This window comes from Sturnira hondurensis, unplaced genomic scaffold (genome assembly GCF_014824575.4).
Source record: "Sturnira hondurensis isolate 20B ecotype Veracruz unplaced genomic scaffold, ASM1482457v3 Scaffold0024770, whole genome shotgun sequence".
Lineage (NCBI taxonomy): Eukaryota > Metazoa > Chordata > Mammalia > Chiroptera > Phyllostomidae > Sturnira > Sturnira hondurensis.
Window position 1 is genome coordinate 206,598 of NW_028097401.1, and position 22,494 is coordinate 229,091.

At 43.0% G+C, this 22,494-nt stretch overlaps 2 protein-coding genes and 1 pseudogene across 2 annotated transcripts; all 3 read left to right on the plus strand.

Annotated features, from left to right (window-relative positions):
- Window positions 1–4,799: 4,799 nt before the first annotated feature.
- LOC118981825 (olfactory receptor 13-like) lies at window positions 4,800–5,732 on the plus strand. Its single transcript, XM_037038641.1, has one exon. It carries the CDS (start codon window positions 4,800–4,802, stop codon window positions 5,730–5,732), a length of 933 nt encoding a protein of 310 aa, XP_036894536.1.
- A 3,185-nt stretch (window positions 5,733–8,917) lies between these two features.
- On the plus strand, window positions 8,918–9,850 carry LOC118981824 (olfactory receptor 13-like). Its single transcript, XM_037038640.1, has one exon. The coding sequence runs from the start codon at window positions 8,918–8,920 to the stop codon at window positions 9,848–9,850; it is 933 nt and encodes a 310-aa protein (XP_036894535.1).
- Window positions 9,851–18,641: 8,791 nt separating this feature from the next.
- LOC118981815 (olfactory receptor 2A14-like) lies at window positions 18,642–20,605 on the plus strand (annotated as a pseudogene).
- Window positions 20,606–22,494: the final 1,889 nt, after the last annotated feature.

The following is a 22,494-nucleotide window of genomic DNA, read 5'->3' on the forward strand; positions in this document are numbered from 1 at the left end:
GGGTTAGTAGGTTGGGAAATTGAGTTCTTGAGCCATAGTGAATGCAAGGTGTGGTCATTGTAATGTGTGAAGGAGTCCCAGAAATCATTCTAGAGTTTTTAAATGAATGAACATGCACTCCACAGTGAGTGAAGGAATCATCATAGCCAGTGTCTTGTCACAAGTGTCCCTGTGGAGAACACCAGAAATTAGTCCCTGGACAGCCCCTTTCCCCTGGAAGGGAGCTGATGGCAGTGTGCCTGGTGCATCTTCATCCCTCCCTACACCAAACACTCAGAAGTATATTGAGAGGTGGTGGAGTGGAGCAGAGAATAAATCATCTGTTCTGGTTCGGGCACTTTTTCTCCTAAGAGATCCTTATGAAATGGCAATTTCAATACTACCTCACAGATACTTTTCTCTATATTAGTGTGTTTTTGATCAACCCAAGTTACATTCACTTCTTGATTTTAGCTGGAAGTCTGTGGTAAGTTTCATATATTGTCCAGTCTTTTTTCACTATTCAATTTCAGACAGGATGTGATGAGGAATCACAGTGAAGAACAGAATTGTTATTGTCCGTCAGTGCCAGGTGCTTAAGTTTATAGACAAAGCTAATGGGATAATTAGAGACACCATCTCATTTAGAGACACCTAAGGTTGATCGTTTAGTGTAATATTTTTTGTTTAAATAAAAAGATATATTAGGTGTTTGAGAGAGTTGCTTGAAAGTGTTCCGACTGTCCCATGAAAGTCAGTCATGTTTCCATGAAATAATGGACCAAATTGACCGCTAAAGGAGTTTGTGATGGAAGAGTGTCATGAAGGTTTTATTTTTGAAAGTGCAAATCCACTTGGTGAATTATTTGAATATAAGAATCATCATTATTTGAGTCATTTTAACAGACCTGTCACTCCAGGCAGGTTCCACACAGCAGCAGATAGGAATTGTCTTGTATGTCTTCAGCCAAGACATATGGAAGAACATTGAATATGTTTATTAAATATCGGTGGATTTTATTTTTGTATTTTAGCTACTTGCAGCAGGTAGGAGCACAAAGAGGTGATACTCCCTGGTCCTTCTGCTTTAGTTTATTGTATCCTTCATCATTGGACGTTTTAGAAATAGCACTGCTGTCTTCTTTCTCTCCAAATGTGGCAACAAAGCTGAAACGAAAATGGCTAACACTTTTCTATACATTTAGAGCCAATGAGTCCTATAGTTGGCAGAGACCTGTGTATTTTTCTTGCTCGCCTTTTCCCATAACATGGGAATCCAAATCTCTGATTTAAAGCCCTCGCTGACATACAGCTCGGTCCTCCTAAAACAACCAGCTTTCTTCACAAAGGTGATTCCAACTGTTGTGGCTTTATTTCTTTTTTAAAATATATTTTATTGATTATGCCATTACAGTTGTCCCATTCCCCCCCCTCACTCCTCTCCTCCCTGCACACCCCTCCCCCACCATTCCCCCCTTTCATTCATGTCCATGTGTCACAAGTTCTTTAGATTCTGTATTTCTCATTGTGTTCCTGCCCTACCCCCTGTCTATTTTCTACCTACTGTCTATGCTATTTATTCTCTGTCCTTTCTCCCCCCTTTTCCTCCTCCCACTTCTCTGTTGCTAACCTTCCATGTGATCTCCATTTTTGTGGCTTCGCTCCTGTTTAAGGTGTCCACTTAGTTTGCTTTTGTTTTAGGTGTGATTGTTGATACCTGTGAGTTTGCTGTCCTTTCACTGTTCATATTTTTATCTTCTTTTTCTTAGATAAGTCCCTTTAATATTTCATATAATAAGGGCTTGGTGATGATGAACTCCTTGAATTTGACCTTATCTGAGAAGCACTTTATCTGTCCTTCCATTCTAAATGAAAGCTTTGCTGGATAAAGCAATCTTGGCTGTAGGTCTTTGGATTTCATGATTTGGAATACTTCTTTCCAGCCCCTTCTTGCCTGCTAGGTCTCTTTTGAGAAATCCACTGACAGTCTGATGGAGACTCCTTTGTAGGTGACTGTCTTTTTATCTCTTGCTTCTTCTAGAATTCTCTCCTTCATTTTCATCTTGGCTAATGTAATTATGATGTGCCTTGGTGTGTTCCTTCTTGGGTCCAACTTCTTTGGGACTCTCTGAGTTTCCTGGATTTCCTGGAGGTCTATTTCCTTTGCCAGACTGGGGAAGTTCTCCTTTATTATTTGTTCAAATATGTTTTCCTCTCGTGGCTTTTCCTCTTCCCCTCATGGTACCCCTATAATTCAGATGTTGTAATGTTTAAAGATGTCCTGGAGGTTCCTAAGCCTCTCCTCATTTTTCTGAATTCTTGTTTCTTCCTTCTTTTCTGTTTGGTTGTTTCTTTCTTCCTTCTGGTCCACTCCATTGATTTGAGTCCCAGTTTCCTTTCCATCACTATTGGTTTCCTCTGCATTTCCTTCATTTCAATCAGTTTAGCCTTCATATGTTCCTGTAATTTGTGGCTAAAATCAACCAATTCTGTGAACGTCCTGATCACCAGTGTTTTGAACTGTGCATCTGAAAGGTTGGCTATTTCTTGGTCACTTCGAATTATAGGTTCTGGGGCTTTGAGCTGTTCTTGGGTCATAATGTTTTGTCTGTTCGCTCCTGTTATGTATGAGGGGCAGAGCCTTAGGTGTTTGCCAGGGCTGGGCAACCGAGGTCGCTGGGTTGTGACATTGTATGTGGGGGCGGGGTCAGAGAGGGGAAAAAATGGCACTTTGCTTTCTCCACTCTCTCTCAGATTTCTGTCCCCTCTGGGGCTTCTCACAAGTGAATTGGGCCCTTCTGGTGCTGGTTCCAGGGTGTGTGGACCCGTGTACTCTCCAGGACCCTGTGGGTCTCTCCAACGAACTCTCTCTGAGCCTGGGAGCCTCTCCTGTCCCCTCGATCCAGATAAAGTGTTTCCAGTTGGTGCTTTCAGGCTCTAGTTCCCATCACTGAGGTCCTAGCCTGAGCGGTCTGTCTCACTGTTTGCTCCTTTGCTTAGTTTATCTGTGCGTGAATGTGTGACTGCAGTCAGCCAGCCACTGTGCACCCTCACTGGGTCCGCCCATTTCCACCCCACACCTGGAATCTACCAACCACCTCCGCCTCTGCTCCTGGGTCAGTATGACCGAACAGTCTTTCCAGCCTGACCCCACTCTGCTGCTGACTCCACCCCTCTTACAGGTCTGGCTGAGTGGTTTGTTGTTGTTGGACTTCTGTACAGTTCAATTTTCACTGTTTTGGCTGCATTTTTATTCCTAAAACTTCGCTGTCTCTAAATTTAGTTGTGGGAGGGGGCACGGTGTTTCCACCTACGCCACCATCTTGGCCGGAAGTCTGTTTCTTGAACTAAGATAAAATCATCTGCCAGTGTTTCTGCTGTGAGTTGTGATTCTTCTTTTGAAGCAGAGTGAAACCCTCACACTTTTGCTTATCAGACCTTGCAAGTATTAATTTGTGAGGATATTTGAATTGAGAATTGATATGGGACCAGAATTATGAGTTTTATTGAAATCCTTATTTTAGTGAAATTCAGATGGATGCTGGACTGAAGAAGGATATGGAGTCAGACAGACAAGGAAACAGATGCAGTGGTTTAATGTTACAAGTCAAACCTCGGAATTCTCACCCTGGAACAAGTTCTTTCCTAAAGATTGATAAACCACAGAAAGTAAAGATTTATGATGAGTAGTATTCTCATGTTACAGTTAAGCTGTAAAATATGTTAAAGGTTCTAAGGATATGAGCATATAGTTAGAGCTTTAGCTCTTGCCTTGGTTATTGATCCGTAGTTTTAAATCCCAGGAAAAGACCCATCAAGAAATTATTCCACCAGCGTTTTACTAGTGAAGTAGAATAGAAAATTATATATAGAAAATAGCAACTAGTCTTCCACATAATAAGGATTCAAGTGCATGTGTGTGCATATATGTGTATGTAACTATATACCTAACATATATGTTATCCCCACACATGCAGGCATAGAATATAAATGTTCATTGTAGAGTTTAGAATATCATAAGGATTATACTCACATAAGATGTACCTATATGCACATGATATTCATATGATATACCTTATACCTAAGGATTCAACTGCATTTGTGTGTTTTTATTGGTTTGTAACTATACACATAACATATACTTTATTCTCACATACAGGCATAGAGCATGAATATTCATATAGGGACGATTGTGTGATGGGTCATATCTCACCATGAAACAGCATGATGAGAGTAGCACGCCTGTGGGTCCAAAAGTCAAAAGGCAAATTTCCCTCCCTAAATCCAGCTAAAGTTGTGGCAGTCTGCTTATAAGTCATCTAATGAAAGCACAAATCTGTGAGATTCCCTGATAGAAGGACCTCCCACAGTATCCTGGTCCTCCTTCCCACCCTCGTGTGTGTGGGTACAGATGCAGGCCCACAGCCCCCTCCTTACAATGGCTGTGTGTGCACTGCAGGTAGGGCCTCCTCCCAGGCAGGCCTCCAAAGCACTCCTGCTGACTGAGTAAAGTGTCCACTGTTAGGGAGGCAGTAGGCATGTTAACGTGTTAGGAACTATTGTGGAAGTTTGGAAATAAAGGTAAGATTCAGTGAACAGTGTAATAGAACACTGGCATTTAATTTACCAAGGTGAAAAAATGTCCTTCTGTGTCATTTGCCATGTGTAGCTAGTGCTCAGTAACTGATGAACAGGACAGAAGTGTCCCAGAATATGTTTTCTGAGGGAAGAAACGATGACACACACAGATCTACCAAATTAAACACGCCCTTTGGGGGCTCAGACATGCTGAGCTCTCTCTTTTGTTCTTTCCCAGGACAATGGGAGGCAACCAGACTTCTGTCACAGAGTTCCTCCTAGTGGGATTCCAGCTCAGCCCTAGGATGCGGGTGCTCCTGTTTGGGCTCTTCTCCTTGTTCTATGCCTTCACCCTGCTGGGCAATGGGGTCATCCTGGGTCTCATCTCACTCGACTCCCGACTGCACACCCCCATGTACTTCTTCCTCTCCAACCTGGCCACTGTCGACATAGCCTATGCCTGCAACACGGTACCTCAGATGCTGGTCAACCTCCTGAGTCCAACCCAGCCCATCTCCTTTACTGGCTGCCTGACACAGACCTTTCTCTTCTTGATTTTTGCTCTCACTGAATCTTTTCTTCTGGTGGTGATGTCCTACGACAGGTACGTGGCCATCTGCCTGCCCCTTCGGTATTCTATCATCATGAACTGGAAAGTCTGCCTCACCCTGGCAGTGACTTGCTGGGCTGTAGGAGTCCTCCTGTCCCTAGTACATTTGTTGTTACTCTTACCATTGCCCTTCTGTGGACCCCAGAATGTGAATCACTTCTTCTGTGAGCTTCTAGCTGTTCTCAAACTCGCCTGTGCAGATACCCACCTTAACAAGATTGTGATTATGGCTGCGGTAGTGTTAGTGTTGCTGGGGCCAGTGTCCACAATTGTGGTCTCCTATGGTCACATTCTACATGCCATCTTGAAGATCCAGTCAGGAGAGGGACGCTGGAAAGCTTTCTCCACCTGCTCCTCCCACCTCTGCGTGGTGGGGATCTTTTATGGCACAGCCATTATCATGTATGCTGGACCCCAACATGGGGACACCCAGGAGCAGAAGAAATACCTCCTCCTGTTTCACAGCCTTTTCAATCCCATGCTGAATCCCCTGATCTACAGTCTGAGGAACAGAGAAGTCCATGCTGCTCTGAGAAGGAGGCTGGAAAAGGAGAGACCTTCGTGAGCGCCTCACTGATAAAAAATAACTGAGTGTAAAGAGACCCAATGTGTCTCTCTACCTGATATGTGCACAGGAATACAGAGACCTGCTCTACGCCTAGGGCAATCTTTGCCTGTTCTTGAACTTCTGTGACTCTCTCCTGAAGAAGCCCATTTTGCTCTCTCTTTACAAGGATGCTGCACAAGGAAATGAGCCCCTCTTCCAGCTCTGTGCTTGGTACATGCACTTGTAATATGGTCATGAGGGATGTTCTGAATAAGGTGAAATAAATTCATATATTCCATAATCAGGATTTGTAGACATAATTTTATTGAGTAAACCGAAGTATTGGCAGAATTTGTAAAATATAGGAATTGAGACTGATTACGTAGCAACTATTGAAATATTTTAAATTTGGCAATGGTCATTTTTAAAAATGGGTCTACATTTAAGATATTTGGTTGTTTTTCTGTATATGTCTATGACAGTGATGTTTTCTGAGGCATGAAGAACTTAAATTAGGAAGAGCATGAGCCAGGACTTCAAGGGAAAGAGGATTAAGGGTGTAACTCTGATGGAACTAACAGTAAGAAAAGAACTCTGAAGGAAGTCAGGCTGAAACACACAGACACATTGGAACTTTCTCTGCCGCTGTGTTTCTCAGCCTTTGCAGTGTAGGTGGAGATCTGGGATGGTGGGGATGAGAAAGAAGTCAGAATGGACGTAGCTGAGAGTTCTCCGCAGAATTACCATTATCTCTCATTAGTTTGGTCACTTGTCTCCTATGGGAAATGACCAAAAGTTAGAACATTCTCATAAATAACAGCAGACTGTGTAATTCCTGTGATGACTGTTTGACCAATGATATGAGACTATAAATTATCAGTAATATTTGCTCTTTAAGTTAGAAATGTGAGGGGAGTTAAATAACCATTTAGCATGAAACTCCAAGACAATTATGAAGTGATAGATCTCAGTTAAGAAGTTTGGGAAAGAGTATATAGAGACTTTTTCAAAACTGTTCTCATATTATACACTCGATGAAACCTGAATACTTAAAATGCATCACAGGGAAAATATTTACTTTTAAAACTACATTTTCTATGTGTGTGAAGAATTTTTAAAGAAGAACGTGTATTACTTTTTTCTTACAAAGCATGCTTCGATTCTTTTAAGTTTAGATGTTTTATGTGTAAAATAAATTTACTAACTAAGGTTTATTGAGAGGAAATTCTATGTGCAAAATGCTTAGCAGAATCTATGAATTATAATTAGAGCTCAAAATTGTAATATTAATATTATACTCTGCATACTTTTATCATTTTAAAAGAGCAAGAACTATGACTTAATGAGACAAATAAAATGAAATTTGCTACTAAATGTCCTGGGCATTTGGCTTCCCCTGGCCCTTATCCTTGTGTTTGTTGTCCTGAGGCTGCCCACTTGGAGGCCTCAAGAAGTTGAGCACTTCTTCTGTGAGATCCTGTCTGTCCTCACACTGGCCTGTGCTGCCACTGGGTTCACCTGGCTTGTCAGCTTAGTTGCTTCTGTGTTTGTCTTAATGGGACCCCTAAGCTTGGTGCTGGTCTCCTGCACATGCATGCTCTTTGCCATCCTGAAGATCCAGTGTTAGAGTCCTCAGTTCATTAATGTCATGTCTTCCTGTTTTTTGGTTTCCTCTCTTGTTTGGGGGAAGTACATCCTACAATAGCACTGTAGAGGTAAAAAGGTGTAGCATGGCAAGTTATGGTGGGAATAGTCATGAACACTTCTAATTTCTCATCATTGCTTATATCATTTTATTTTTGTTCAAGTAGCTCATTGAAATTCTCTGTGCCTAGTGGTCTTGAAAAAACTAGGAACTGAAGCCCTGTGAAGGAGGAATTTCTGTCTCGGCAGAAATAATGTTAAAATGATATTAGGTGCAGCTATGGGTTTTCATTTAATTGTGATTTGCAAACATTTCTATTCCTAAATTGACCTTCATTTAATAAAGGTCCATCACTAATGATGGTGCCATGTATGTGTTGTAATATTTATTCTTACTGAAATAAAAAAATTAATCAATGTAAATATTAATAACACACAAGAAATGTAAGGTTTTTGAGAGTAAATATTTTGCTCTAGTGTTTCAAAAATTAGCAGCCAAAAAATTTCAAAAACATGATAAACCATGACACCTCTTGGTACCCACTGTGAGCTGTGGTAAGTGCCATCGTATTGTCCTCATAAAAAGAAATCAATGTGGTACCCTGACTGGGTGGTTCAGTTGGTTGGAGCATCATCCCCTACACCAAAAGGTTGGTGTTCAGTCCCCAGTCAGTGTGTGTTTGTGAGGCAGCTGATGGTTGTTTCTCTCTGCTCCTTCCTCTCTCTCAAAAATCAATGAACATATCCTCAGGTGAGGATTTAACATTTTTTTTAAATTAAAATTATAATTATGCATATCTGAATGAACATGCACCAAATCATTATCCTTAGCTCTCTCTGGGTATTGATGGGTGAAATTTATTTTTCTATAATAATCTTGTTTTGCTTGTGAAACAGAGGAAAGATGAACAATGTGAGAATATTAAGAGTAAAAAAAAAAGTGAGTTCNTCACCATGAAACAGCATGATGAAAGTATCACATCTGTGGCCCCAAAAGTCAAAAGACAAATTTCTCTCCGTAAATCCAGCTAAAGTTGTGGCAGTCTGCTTATAAGTCATGTAATGAAGGCTCAAATCTGTGAGATTCCCTGATAGGAGGATCTCCCACAGGCTCCTGGTCCTCCTTCCCACCCTTCTGTGTGAGGGTGCAGATGCAGGCCCACAGCCCCCTCCTTACAATGGCTGTGTGTGCACTGCAGGTAGGGCCTCCTCCCAGGCAGGCCTCCAAAGCACTCCTGCTGACTGAGTAAAGTGTCCAATGTTAGGGAGGCAGTAGGCATGTTAACGTGTTAGGAACTATTGTGGAAGTTTGGAAATAAAGGTAAGATTCAGTGAACAGTGTAATAGAACACTGGCATTTAATTTATCAAGGTGAAAAATGTCCTTCTGTGTCATTTGCCATGTGTAGCTAGTGCTCAGTAACTGATGAACAGGACAGAAGTGTCCCTGAATATGTTTTCTGAGGGAAGAAATGATGACACACACAGATCTACTATATTAAACATGCCCTTTGGGGGCTCAGACGTGCTGAGCTCTCTCTTTTGTTCTTTCCCAGGACAATGGAGGGCAACCAGACTTCTGTTACAGAGTTCCTCCTAGTGGGATTCCAGCTCAGCCCTAGGATGCGGGTGCTCCTGTTTGGGCTCTTCTCCTTGTTCTATGCCTTCACCCTGCTGGGTAATGGGGTCATCCTGGGGCTCATCTCACTCGACTCCCGACTGCACACCCCCATGTACTTCTTCCTCTCCAACCTGGCCACTGTCGACATAGCCTATGCCTGCAACACAGTACCTCAGATGCTGGTCAACCTCCTGAGTCCAACCCAGCCCATCTCCTTTACTGGCTGCCTGACACAGACCTTTCTCTTCTTGATTTTTGCTCTCACTGAATCTTTTCTTCTGGTGGTGATGTCCTATGACAGGTACGTGGCCATCTGCCTGCCCCTTCGGTATTCTATCATCATGAACTGGAAAGTCTGCCTCACCCTGGCAGTGACTTGCTGGGCTGTAGGAGTCCTCCTGTCCCTAGTACATTTGTTGTTACTCTTACCATTGCCCTTCTGTGGACCCCAGAAAGTGAATCACTTCTTCTGTGAGCTTCTAGCTGTTCTCAAACTCGCCTGTGCAGATACCCACCTTAACAAGATTGTGATTATGGCTGCGGTAGTGTTGGTGCTGCTGGGGCCAGTGTCCACAATTGTGGTCTCCTATGGTCACATTCTACATGCCATCTTGAAGATCCAGTCAGGAGAGGGACGCTGGAAAGCTTTTTCCACCTGCTCCTCCCACCTCTGCGTGGTGGGGATCTTTTATGGCACAGCCATTATCATGTATGCTGGACCCCAACATGGGGACACCCAGGAGCAGAAGAAATACCTCCTCCTGTTTCACAGCCTTTTCAATCCCATGCTGAATCCCCTGATCTACAGTCTGAGGAACAGAGAAGTCAATGCTGCTCTGAGAAGGAGGCTGGAAAAGCAGAGACCTTCGTGAGCGCTTCACTGATAAAAAATAGCTGAGTGTAAAGAGACCCAAAGTGTCTCTCTACCCGATATGTGCACAGGAATACAGAGACATGCTCTAAGCCTAGGGCAATCTTTGCCTGTTCTTGAACTTCTGTGACTCTCTCCTGAAGAAGCCCATTTTTCTCTCTCTCTACAAGGATGCTGCACAAGGAAATGAGCCCCTCTTCCAGCTCTCTGCTTGGTACATGCGCTTGTAATATGGTCATGAGGGATGTTCTGAATAAGGTGAAATAAATTCATATATTCCATAATCAGGATTTGTAGAAAAAATTTTATTGAGTAAACCAAAGTATTGGCAGAATATGTAAAATAGAGGAATTGAGACTGATTACGTAGCAACTATTGAAATATTTTAAATTTGGCAATGGTCATTTTTTAAAAAATGGGTCTACATTTAAGATATTTGGTTGTTTTCCTGTATATGTCTATGACAGTGATGTTTTCTGAGGCATGAAGAACTTAAATTAGGAAGAGCATGAGCCAGGACTTCAAGGGAAAGAGGATTAAAGGTGTAACTCTGATGGAACTAACAGTAAGAAGAGAACCCTGAAGGATGTCATACTGAAACACACAGGCACATTGGAACTTTCTCTGCCGCTGTGTTTCTCAGCCTTTGCAGTGTAGGTGGAGATCTGGGATGGTGGGGATGAGAAAGAAGTCAGAATGGACGTAGCTGAGAGTTCTCGGCAGAATTACCATTTTCTCTCATTAGTTTGGTCACTTGTCTCCTATGGGAAATGACCAAAAGTTAGAACATTCTCATAAATAACAGCAGACTGTGTAATTCCTGTGATGACTGTGTGACCAATGATATGAGACTATAAATTATCAGTAATATTTGCTCTTTAAAGTTAGAAATGTGAGGGGATTTAAATAACCATTTAGCATGAAACTCCAAGACAATTATGAAGTGATAGAGCTCAGTTAAGAAGTTTGGGAAAGAGTGTATAGAGACTTTTTCAAAACTGTCCTCATATTATACACTCGATGAAACCTGAATACTTAAAATGCATCAAAGGGAAAATATTTACTTTTAAAACTACATTTTATATGTATGTGAAGAATTTTTAAAGAAGAACACGTATTATTTTTTTTCTTACAAATCATGCTTTGATTCTTTTAAGTTTAGATGTTTTCTGTGTAAAATAAATTTACTAACTAAGGTTTATTGAGAGGAAATACTATGTGCAAAATGCTTAGCAGAATCTATGAATTATAATTAGAGCTCAAAATTGTAATATTAATATTATACTCTGCATACTTTTATCATTTTAAAAGAGCAAGGACTATGACTTAATGAGACAAATAAAATGAGATTTGCTACTAAATGTCCTGGGCATTTGGCTTCCCCTGGCCCTTGTCCTTGTGTTTGTTGTCCTGAGGCTGCCCACTTGGAGGCCTCAAGAAGTTGAGCACTTCTTCTGTGAGATCCTGTCTGTCCTCACACTGGCCTGTGCTGCCACTGGGTTCACCTAGCTTGTCACCTTAGTTGCTTCTGTGTTTGTCTTAGTGGGACCCCTAAGCTTGGTGCTGGTCTCCTGCACACGCATGCTCTTTGCCATCCTGAAGATCCAGTGTTAGAGTCCTCAGTTCATTAATGTCATGTCTTCCTCTTTTTTGGTTTCCTCTCTTGTTTTGGGGAAGTACATCCTACAATAGCATTGTAGAGGTAAAAAGGTGTACCATGGCAAGTTATGGTGGGAACAGTCATGAACACTTCTAATTTCTCATCATTGCTTATATCATTTTATTTTTGTTCAAGTAGCTCATTGAAATTCTCTGTGCCTAGTGGTCTTGAAAAAACTAGGAACTGAAGCCCTGTGAAGGAGGAATTTCTGTCTCGGCAGAAATAATGTTAAAATGATATTAGGTGCAGCTATGGGTTTTCATTTAATTGTGATTTGCAAACATTTCTATTCCTAAATTGACCTTCATTTAATAAAGGTCCATCACTAATGATGGTGCCATGTATGTGTTGTAATATTTATTCTTACTGAAATAAAAAATATTAATCAATGTAAATATTAACAACACACAAGAAATGTAAGGTTTTTGAGAGTAAATATTTTGCTCTAGTGTTTCAAAAATTAGCAGCCAAAAAATTTCAAAAAGATGATAAACCATGACACCTCTTGGTACCCACTATGAGCTGTGTTAAATGCCATCGTATTGTCCTCATAAAAAGAAATCAATGTGGTACCCTGACTGGGTGGCTCAGTTGGTTGGAGCATCATCCCCTACACCAAAAGTTTGGTGTTCAGTCCCTACTCAGTGTGTGTTTGTGAAGCAGCTGATGGTTGTTTCTCTCTGCTCCTTCCTCTCTCTCAAAAATCAATGAACATATCCTCAGGTGAGGATTTAAAAATTTTTTTTAAATTAAAATGATAATTATGCATATCTGAATGAACATGCACCAAATCATTATCCTTAGCTCTCTCTGGGTATTGATGGGTGAAATTTATTTTTCTATAATAATCTTGTTTTGCTTGTGAAACAGAGGAAAGATGAACAATGTGAGAATATTAAGAGTAAAAAAAAAGTGAGTTCAGCACAACAGTGAAGGGCATTGCAACAAGAGCATTCAGTCTGCCAGTGCAGGGAGTCCAGCTCCAGCTGAGCCAGCTGAAGAGGGCTCCAAGAGTGCTGTGATGGACAGGGAGTGTGTCTGAACTCAAGTGAGTGAAGAAAGGATGAGATGGACTCGTGATGAGAAATGAGAATTTCAAGAGTGACAGTTTTGGGGAGGAGGTTTTGACTGGCGCAGACAGTGTGTGCAGGGGAATAGGGAGGCAAGTGGCAGAGACTCATTTGGACACAGATTATTTTAAGGGAGAAAAAACCAATTTGTCTCCTGTTACATACTTCAATATGTTTTCTGCTCACCAGGAGATTAAACATAGTGATGTTATTGTGTAGGGCTCCTTCCAATGCAGTTTCAGAATTAAGATTGTCTAGAGAACTCAACTAAGATACACTTAGGGAGTTGGAATGGGAAAGGCTTTGCAATCATCAGACGTTATCAGTGAGAGAGAAAGAGATTTGTTTTTCATGTTAGCTGTGGGCTTTAACCCAGGATGAAGGAAGAAAAATGTGGCTCAGAAATCTGGAGATGTTTGAAATGGAGGGCAAACTATAGAAAATTGAGGGAGAAGTATACCTAAACCACCAGGTCAAAACTGTGTGTGAGCAATGCACAGTGATTATTTGGCAGCCACATGTTCTCTTTTGGGAGGTGACAATTTCTCCAAGATAGCATCTTAACAGGATCCTTGGGACCCCTACCACGAGAGATCAAGAAATCACACTCACCTCCACAATTAAACAGGAGGAATCAGTAGAGCAATTTTAAGACTGATAAAATAAATATTGAGAAAAAAGTAATTAATGGCTGAATTTTTATTTTCAATGCCAGGACGTGCATACTTTAGAGACATCCTGGCCCCACCCAATCCCAATCATGCACACATACACAGTCACAACCCCCAAATGAACACACACCAATTCCCCTGGGGTACTGGGACAGCAAAATGCATGGACGTGAGACATGCACTCACTGGTTCACCGCCACAGGAGGGTAGCAAAGGCTTTCAATCTCTCTGGTGAGAGTGTGAGTGGATGTAAATCCCCAGGGTCTCTCCCTGAATCATTGTCTGCATCTATGGGGAGGGAGGTGGGTTCTGGTGAAGATAGAAAAGGCCTTTGGTGGCAAAGCAAGTCTATTATCAAGTTCTCTGATGAGAGCTGTGTCTGGGCTTCACTCCCAAGGAGTCCCCTTCAGAGAGGAGACTCAATCCCTTTTCTTTCCCCCTCTGTGAGGTTTCCTCTAACTCTAAGGCCATGTTTGGAGATCAGAAAATAGATTATACCACTATAAGTAATAAATGATCATTAGCCCTGAGGAGGGGCTTGCAGGTAGGAAGGGAATGAATGAAATGACTGGCTTTAAGTGTTGGTGCAAAAATGCCTGGCATGTGTGGTCCTAAGCCTGTCTCCACAACCAGGGACCTGAGGACATCACTAGGGGCTGCTCCCTCTGCCCATGGTGTGGCCCTGATGCCTCTGACCCTCTAGAACCATCCTGGTCATCCTCATGTGGCTGGCAGCTCCTGACTTGACTATGACAGTGTCAGAGAGATGGAATCAGCCAGCCACCCATGCAGAATGTGATCTGGCTACAGAGCTACCAACACCTTCGGGGTCACAGGACCCAGGTGCCACTTCTTGCAAGGAAAACCCCGCCACAGTCACAGATAGGTGGTTCCCTTGCCCTGACTCTGATCTTCCCTCCCCACCCTGTTTCCTGCTTGTCCCTGCAGATTCAGGGGAACACTGTCTCGACAGAAAGGCCCCACGCCTCACTTGTCCAGAAGCCAGGTGGCGTTCTCTTACATGTCAAACACAGTGTCTTTTGCCATTAAGATTCTCTGGCTAGTCTTTATTTTAGTGTAGGAATATTAAGCATGTAACGTGTTTCTTTATGGTTATTGGATCCAGAAGTTTCTCTCCAATGTCGGTTGCTAAAATCCCTAATATATCTCTAGACACTTACTAAGTGCCTTATGTCAGTTAATTCATTTAATTCTGTCAGCTCTCTTATGAGGTGTGGTCTGCTTTCCCCTCGTTTTTGCAGGTGTTGAAGCGGAGGAGCAGAGAGGCCCGGAGAGTAGTCCGGAGCAGAGTTGGGATTTGAGTCCAGGTGCAGCGCGCAGATTCCACGTTTGTTTTAGAAACTACAGTACCTGTCAAGGTCCAAATAACTATTGGAGATGGTAAATAATTTCTCAGTATGAAAATCTGAGGAATCTGCAGTGCCCAACAGGACAGCCCAAGGCCGTCGCTCTGCGTGACACACTTGTTGCTTGTGTCCATGTTTCTCATTTCAGATCTGCCCCCTCCCTTTTCATATAGTAGTTGCAGTCCCTCTCTCTCCATCTGTCTCTCTCCCACTGGGATAGTTTGTACAGCAGAACTCCCTTTTGAGCTTTAAATTGTATTTTCTACTCCAGTCCAGAAGTGGCGTTTCTTTAAAAGATTCCTACATATCTTTAAATTCCTTTGAAAACTTAATTTTAAAAATATAGTATATAAAATCATTAATAGAGATGAAATTATAATGGTGTGCTTTTTGCTAAAAGTACAAATTAACCAAAAAGGAAAGCAAGATAAATCTGAAAGAACTTACCATGATTTCATTGGCTCTCTATTCCCAGTGACTTGGATTCCGCCTTGAGTTTGGTGGTTTCTTTGATACTGTTAATAACAACTCATATTTAACAGCTAATATCTACCAGGAGAATGGTCTTCATTCTTCACATCCGCCCTTTAACACGCAGTTTGTGTAGCTTTCATTACCGGTGTTCCTCACACCTGCCCTTTACATGCCCGTTGTCACTATTTCAAGGGTGAAAACAACGAGGCTTAGACTAAGAGTCTCCTACTCTGGGCGTCCACCTTGAGATTTGAGATCTGAATGCTGGGCAGATGGACGGACGCTGTTAACCAGGCTGCTCTCACCAATATTCAAGGACCTTGCTCTTTGCAATCCCCACTAATCTTCACTGCATGGAAGAACAGAAACATAGATTCATGAAACTTTCCCCCTTACTCTGTGCACTGTATATCTTTCTTCAATGTGTAGCTACAGTAGTCACTTATATCTTCATTTCAGGTACGTGTCTGTTTATTGTATCTGCTCCATGCTTTTCTTCAGATAAAAAAAAACCCAAAACCAAAAAGTGAAAACAATAAAACAAGCAAACAAAACCCACCTGGTTTCTTGACCTGGGAAATTTTAGATGCAAAATCATCTAAAGTCATCACCAGTGTTTAAAAGAAAAAGGAAGTACTTTCACGTTATTGTGTCTTTTTCTACTTTCCTTGTGGTCACAGATGAGCTGATCAACAACTTGTGTGTGTCAGTAGCCATCATGACAAAGGTGTTCCCTCCTGACCTTGTTTCGCTAAGAATTCTATTTGCCTCCTCATTTGTTCCTGCCATTTACAAATAGTTTTTTCCTAAATAATTGGTTGTGTCTTTCAAAAATATTTTACTAAAATGTATGCAAAACTCTATGAGTCTACATTGTTTTAATTATGTACTTTGATTAGTCCATTCTAATCATTTGGGAAGAGGAAGCTAATGACTTGCATATGAGATAGCTGAAGCACCCACGTTTTATCCTAGGCCTGGGTGCAGTGGGAAGGCAGAGGAGCCCAGGAGCTTGGCCTTTTTTGCACTTCAGAGGGCCATCCCAGGCCCTTCTCTGAGCTGGCCTGCCTCTCCCCTTCAAGCTCTTACCCTCGCTTCACCCCTTGGAGGTCTCCCATGGCTCATTCAAGCACTATCCCTGGAAAGAGAGCTAGTCTTTCCAGGTTCCCAGGTTCTCATTAGCTCTAGAGACATGCAGACAGGGCCTTTTCTGAAGACATTATCTAATTCCTTTACCATTCCCTTTGTTCCTTACTTTCCATGATGACATGCTTATTCCAGAAGAGACTTAAAAATACACAACATGGCCATGCTCCTGGAAGTCTCAGGGAGTAAGAATTCTCTGATCCCCTGATTCAGCTGCATCCAGGGGGACCTGTGAGCACAATGCTTGCTGGGTCCACAAAGGGCCATTTTCCTTCCAGTCATTAATATTATGTCATCCAGAAAGTTGGTCCATTTCCCATCTTACATGTTTGCTGATGGTAATTTCAATATATATCCTTTAACTGTGCTCTGCTTGCATGAATTTAAAAATAAATCAATTTGTAAGAAATCAAAAGTATATCTGTCAGCTCCAATAGAAAATTTTCCCAGATGTGTGTAAAAAGGCACACAGGACATTGAGTAAATACGTTCATGTTATAAACTAAGTCAGATCACATTGTACACCTAAGTCAGATCACATTGTACACTTTCTTTGTAATTTTTTTATTTCACTGTATAAAGAGTCTTATATTATCTTGCTTGGTGCAATATTGTCCTTTTCAGTGGCCACATGGTAGCCAAATATTTCAATACATGCCCAAGTTACAAACTTTTACATCCATTTCAACAAGTATGTAAACCCCGGTCACTAGGGTTCCAGTCCCCTGGATTTCTTCCTGTTTCCGGACTCCCCAAGTCCCCTCTGCCTGGGGGCTGTGCCTCTGCTGCTGGGTGGGCAGAGCACAGCCCACCTGGGATGGAGGCAGGTGGGCTTCCCTGTGTCCTTCAGATTCCGCCCACGCGTCTCCTCTTTGGTGGGACCTTTCCTGACAATCCCACCTAAGGAGGCCCCCTTAAACCAAGTCACTTCCTGTCATTTTGGCCTGTTTATTTCCTTCATAGTGCCTTTTACTCTCAGCATGTGTTTTCCTGATTTGTTTACTCCTGATGTTTTAGGGGTGGTCCTTCACTGTGACCTCTCCTTATTCCCAGTCTGGAGAAATAAAGTCAGAAAGAGGCACCGAAAATCAAGTAGAAATGAAAATAAGGCCTTAACCAGGCTTATTGGGGAAACATGGTTTGCGTTTTTGACAAAACTTCTCTCCAGATTTCAACCTTCAGCTCGCTCCCACCCTCCATCAGGACAAAAGGTGTTCTGCAGGCTTTACTCTGAGGCAGCAGAAATATACGGGACCAAAAACGGGAGGAGAAAAGGCACGTCCCCACTTCCTTCATCCTGTTTCACAAATCACGTAAATGTGAGGACAGACAGGGGCAGGTGTTCACCAAGGTGTTTCCATCCCGGGGCAGAGATGTTTCCCCCCCAAACCGAGAGGCACAGGTGACAGGTACACCTCTCTACTCCTTCACTGTCCCTCATCCCTTCAGAATATGTCGACTTCACCCACTGCCGTCCCTCCAGAGCTTAGAACAGAGGTTGGAACCCATGAGGCACTGGAGGTGCCTGAAATGTAAATTTAAAGGGATTAAAACTTTGAGGAACATTAAAATGTTGAGGAATTACTGAAATGTAAATTTAAACTGTATGAAATTATTCACACATCAAATTCGCCTAGGTTGTAACTGGTAATACTTAGTACTGACAACTGCGTGGGAAGGAGGCGGGGCCGCCACGTGCTCAGAGGGAGAAAGTGGTGCAGGTCTCCTGCAGGGAGGCTGGCAGTGGGTACCAAAGGCTCTGAGCATCTGCATCTTTAGCACCTGCAGTTTTGCTTTCAGAGTACATCCTAAGGAAATAATCATGAGTCTAGACAAAACTTCGATTTGAAAGAATGGTATTCTCATTATTATTAAACATTAGAGAAATAAAAAATTTCTATGAAGAAATTAAATAACTGTGATAATAGAACATTGTACTAATGGTTAATGACATCTGTAAGATAGTATTCCAATGCATAAAAATTGTTCACTATTTTAAGTGAAAATGGTAGTTAAAAACAGTCTGTATAGGATAATGTGCATTTTAAATATGAATCTAAGGATCTAAATTTTTTCTTAAAGAAAGCATTGGAGTTCTTTTTAAATATTCTTCTGGACATGAAACTTTGGGCTTGAAATTTAAAAATGAAGGTAGTTGAATCTGTTTCTTGAAAACATGTGAAAAAAGTGTACAGGGAAGCACCAGGTTGTGCGTGGTTCCTCAGTGTGATGATGCTGTCCAGCCCTTTTGTGACCCTTTCTTTCTTGGCTCCTCGACAGACCCAGGCACCTGCCAGGAGGGGCTCCTTAACAAGAACCAACGGGATGATGCTCCAGCTGAGCCCACCCCCTGTAGGTGCTCAGAATCCATTGGAGCAGCTGTGGGTGATCAGCAGGGGATTCGATGGCAATGAGAGTTGCCAACACTGAGAAGATATGGTGATGACAGAGGATCCTGGCATGCCAGAATGTGAGATAAGCTGTGACATCTGTCTTTATATTAAGTAATAAACAGGAAAAGAGAAACCACCCCCAAAAGTAAAATTATAATACAGCCGTCCTCTTTAAATATATTTGCTGGTCATGTTAATCTATTTTCCCTTTTTGTCTTCATCCTTGAAAGGACTGCAGAAATGTCATCAGGTTGAACTGAACTTAAGACACATGCCTGGGTTCACTTTGTGTAGCCATACTACCTTTTCACTGGTGTCTACCTTCCAGCATCCAGTGTGGATGAAGTAGCTAAAACTCTCAACACAAAGCTACTGGAGATGGGGAAAAGGAACCAGAGATGCTTCTAGGAAATATTGGGCAGCTGCTGAAAGAAGGGGCTTGCAAAGTTTGAAAGATATTACAGAATTGAGATGTTGTTTTGAAGGGATTTCAAATCATAAATAAGTGGGTAGAAGAGCATGTGGGAAGGCGGGTGGATAAGTAAGCAACCCAGAAAGAAAAGAGGAACCTAATCACTTCCTGTTTTGGACCAAGAAGGCAAGCAAGCCTAGGAAATGACACTACTTCCTACTGCAGATGTTTGGTCAGGGTCATTGCTCTTCATTCCACGTAAATAATCCAGACCCATGCTCTTGAAGGGAAGTCAGATCCCTGAGTTCTCCAAAGTAAAATACATCTACAGGTGTGTGTGTCCTATTCGGTAGAGTATATAATGATGTATTTCCCTACATTTTCTTACCTACGTGTAGATAGATGTACATTCTATTATTCCTCTGATGCAAGGGGAGTTTTTCCCAATGTGTATGAATACACCAAGTTAGCTTTGTACAGTATATCTACAACCAAATTATAGAGAATCCATTCAAAGTAGGACATTTCTAAATGCCTGCACGGTAACATTTGGTAAGTAGTTTGTGTCCTGCCTGCCTTACAGCTGTGATCCTCCTGCCCTGGCGGTGGGAGTGTCTGTCTCCTCCCCAGGAGACTGGGGGGCAACTGCACATGGATCACAGAAGTCACCCTGCTGGGCTTCCAGGTGGAGCCAGCACTGGAGTTTGCGCTCTTTGGACTCTTCTCTCTGATCTACACCCTCACCCTTCTGGGGAATGGCGTCATCCTGGGCCTTGTCTGCTCAGATTGTAGACTGCACAGCCCCATGTACTTCTTCCTCTCCAACCTGGCCGTCATGGACATGCCCTATGCTTCCAACAGTGTCCCCAAGATGCTGGCAAACTTAGTGAGCCTGAATAGAGCCATCTCCTTTGTAAATTGCCTTACACAGACTTTCTGTATCTGACCTTTGCTCATGCAGAGTGCCTGATCTTGGCGGTGATGTCCTATGATTGGTACATGGCCATCTGCCACCCCCTTTTTTACTCTGTCATCATGAGCTGGAGAGTGTGCACGGTCTTGGCTGTCACGTCCTGGGTGTTTAGCTTCCTCCTGGCTCTGGTCCATTTAGTTCTCATGCTGAGGCTGCCCTTCTGTGGGCCTTATGAAGTCAACCACTTCTTCTGTGAGATCCTGTCTGTCCTCAAGCTGGCCTGTACTGACACTGGGCTCAACCACCTTGCCATCTTTGCTGCCTGTGTGTTTACCTTAGTGGGGCCCCTCTGCTTGGTGCTGGTCTCCTACACACACATCCTCTTTGCCATCCTTAGGATCCAGTCTGGGGAGGGCCACAGGAAGGCCTTCTCCACCTGCTCCTCCCCCCTCTGTGTGGTTGGGCTCTTCTTTGGCTTTGCCATGGTTGTTTATATGGTTCCTGACTTCAGTCAACGAGAGGAGAAGGAGAAAATTCTGGCCCTGTTCTACAATCTCTTTAACCCAATGCTGAACTCCCTCATCTACAGCCTGAGGAATGCTCAGGTGAAGGATGCCTTGTGTAGGGCCCTACAGGTGAGGTCCAGGTGAAAGGAAAACTCAGAAAGTTCTCCCAAATAAAAGTTTCCTAGCTATGTTCCACACAGCTGAAGTTTCACAGCTGAAAAGAGTAGCCGTGTTTTACAGTTCTGCAAAACCTTTAAGTGTTGGTTGAGCAGAGAACAGCTGGGTTGACATCTTCTGCATTCTCTCTGCCACCTCATCAAATGTCATGTTGCCTCCAGGAACCCCCACTGTGCACTCCTGAGAGAGTGAGGATGAAGAAGGCAAAGTGTCTGAGTATTATTGTGAAAGCAGTTCAGACCTCATAGAGCCTTGGGAAGGTTCTCAGAGATTCCCTGTCATCCCCAGGCAACACTCAGAGGACTCATAACAGTGCACTCAGACTTCGAGCTCCACATCTGTAAAGTGAAAATTATGATCAGACTGAACTGTGTGGTGTCACTATAAGGTGTGTGGCACATTTTCTTAAACACAAGGAGGACTCAGTAGTTGCTGCTCATGGATGTTATAATCTGTCCTCATTTGTATCTATGAACCCTGAGTGAAGATGGCGACACGTCCTGGCTTGGAGGGCCTGTTCTCTCTCAGGTTCGCCCTAATAGGTTCCAGGGAATCCCACCCTTTACAGATGTAGAGAAGCAGGCATTTATAATGCTAATCATTTCACGAGCATGGCTGCCATCATTCGAGATGTCTGTCTCAGGGGTAAAGCCCCTGAGATCCCTGCAAGTTCATGCAGAAGCAGCACAGTGCTAACAGCTGCCCTTCCTGGTCCCCAGCGCTCTTCCTCTGGGGACAGTCACACTCAATCTTTGCTTTCCTCCTCAGAGGGAATTCAGAGAGATTTTCTTTTCCTGTAGGGAGAAGATAACCAGGCAGAATATCTTATGACCCTTGTGGGAATCTGAACTCTCAGTAGAAACTCAGAAGGTTTTTAGTTTATTTGATTCTCAAATGGAAGCTACGCCCCTGGGCTTCTCTGAAGGACTCACAGCAACACCTGCGGCCCCTCCAGTGTCTGGGTCTCCACCTGCAGAACCTGCAGAGGGGCAGGCTGCTGCCCCTGTTCACAGGTGCACATCTCCCCTCCGTGGGGTTTATTCCAGGTCAGAGTAGGTGCTCGTGAGAAAATCCCCCACAGAAGAGACTGATTTGTGCTGGGAGGTCATGTTCAGTGTGAGTAGTTGAGGCTCGATGGAAGAGCAGCCAACATCGCTCTGTCTGTGTGCACAAGACTGGTATTGCTGGGTGCTCTTTCCTCCTGACTCCCACGGGGCACTTCACGTCAGTGGAATTGGCACCTAGATTTCTTCCTTCCCCACCCCAGGGACTGTCTGTCTCCTGTGCTGTGGACAAGGCCCTGATCACCCTCAGCAATTGTCACACTCTCCTCCCGATGTGCTTGCACAATGGTGGTCAGAGCCAACACACTGTCTCAGTCATGGCTTTATAGCCAGGCATTGGGTCTGAGTAAGGCTCTGAGGAGCCAGATTAGATGTAGTCTGTGTTACCTAGTCTGAATGACGAGAGTGACGTCCACAGCAAGTTCTCTCCATGGAAGAGAATCTTCCAGGAAGCGTGACAGTGAATCATTTCTTTGCTGAAACCAGGTAAAAATGTAAGTTTACCAAATAGTTACTCCTTTCTCGACCATCCCAGGTGATCAGCTCATGGTGATGATTGTCAGATTGGAAATCACAGAATGTGATGTAAGTATCTCTCCTATCATCCAATAGTGCAGAATGAGTGTGAGACTCCTGGCCAGAGCTGGGGAAGTGGGATAAAGCTCCAGAGATGAGGAAACTCGGAGTCCCAGGACCACCCAGGTGAAGAGCTGCTTGTGCTGACCTCTTGGACCTTCATATGTGCAGCACTAGTATTTTATTTTCACTGTGATGTTTTCTTCTCTGTTCCAG

Coding starts and splice junctions, on each gene's coding strand:
- LOC118981825 (XM_037038641.1), top strand. CDS start 4,800: ATGGGAGGCAACCAGACTTCTGTCACAGAGTTCCTCCTAGTGGGATTC.
- LOC118981824 (XM_037038640.1), top strand. CDS start 8,918: ATGGAGGGCAACCAGACTTCTGTTACAGAGTTCCTCCTAGTGGGATTC.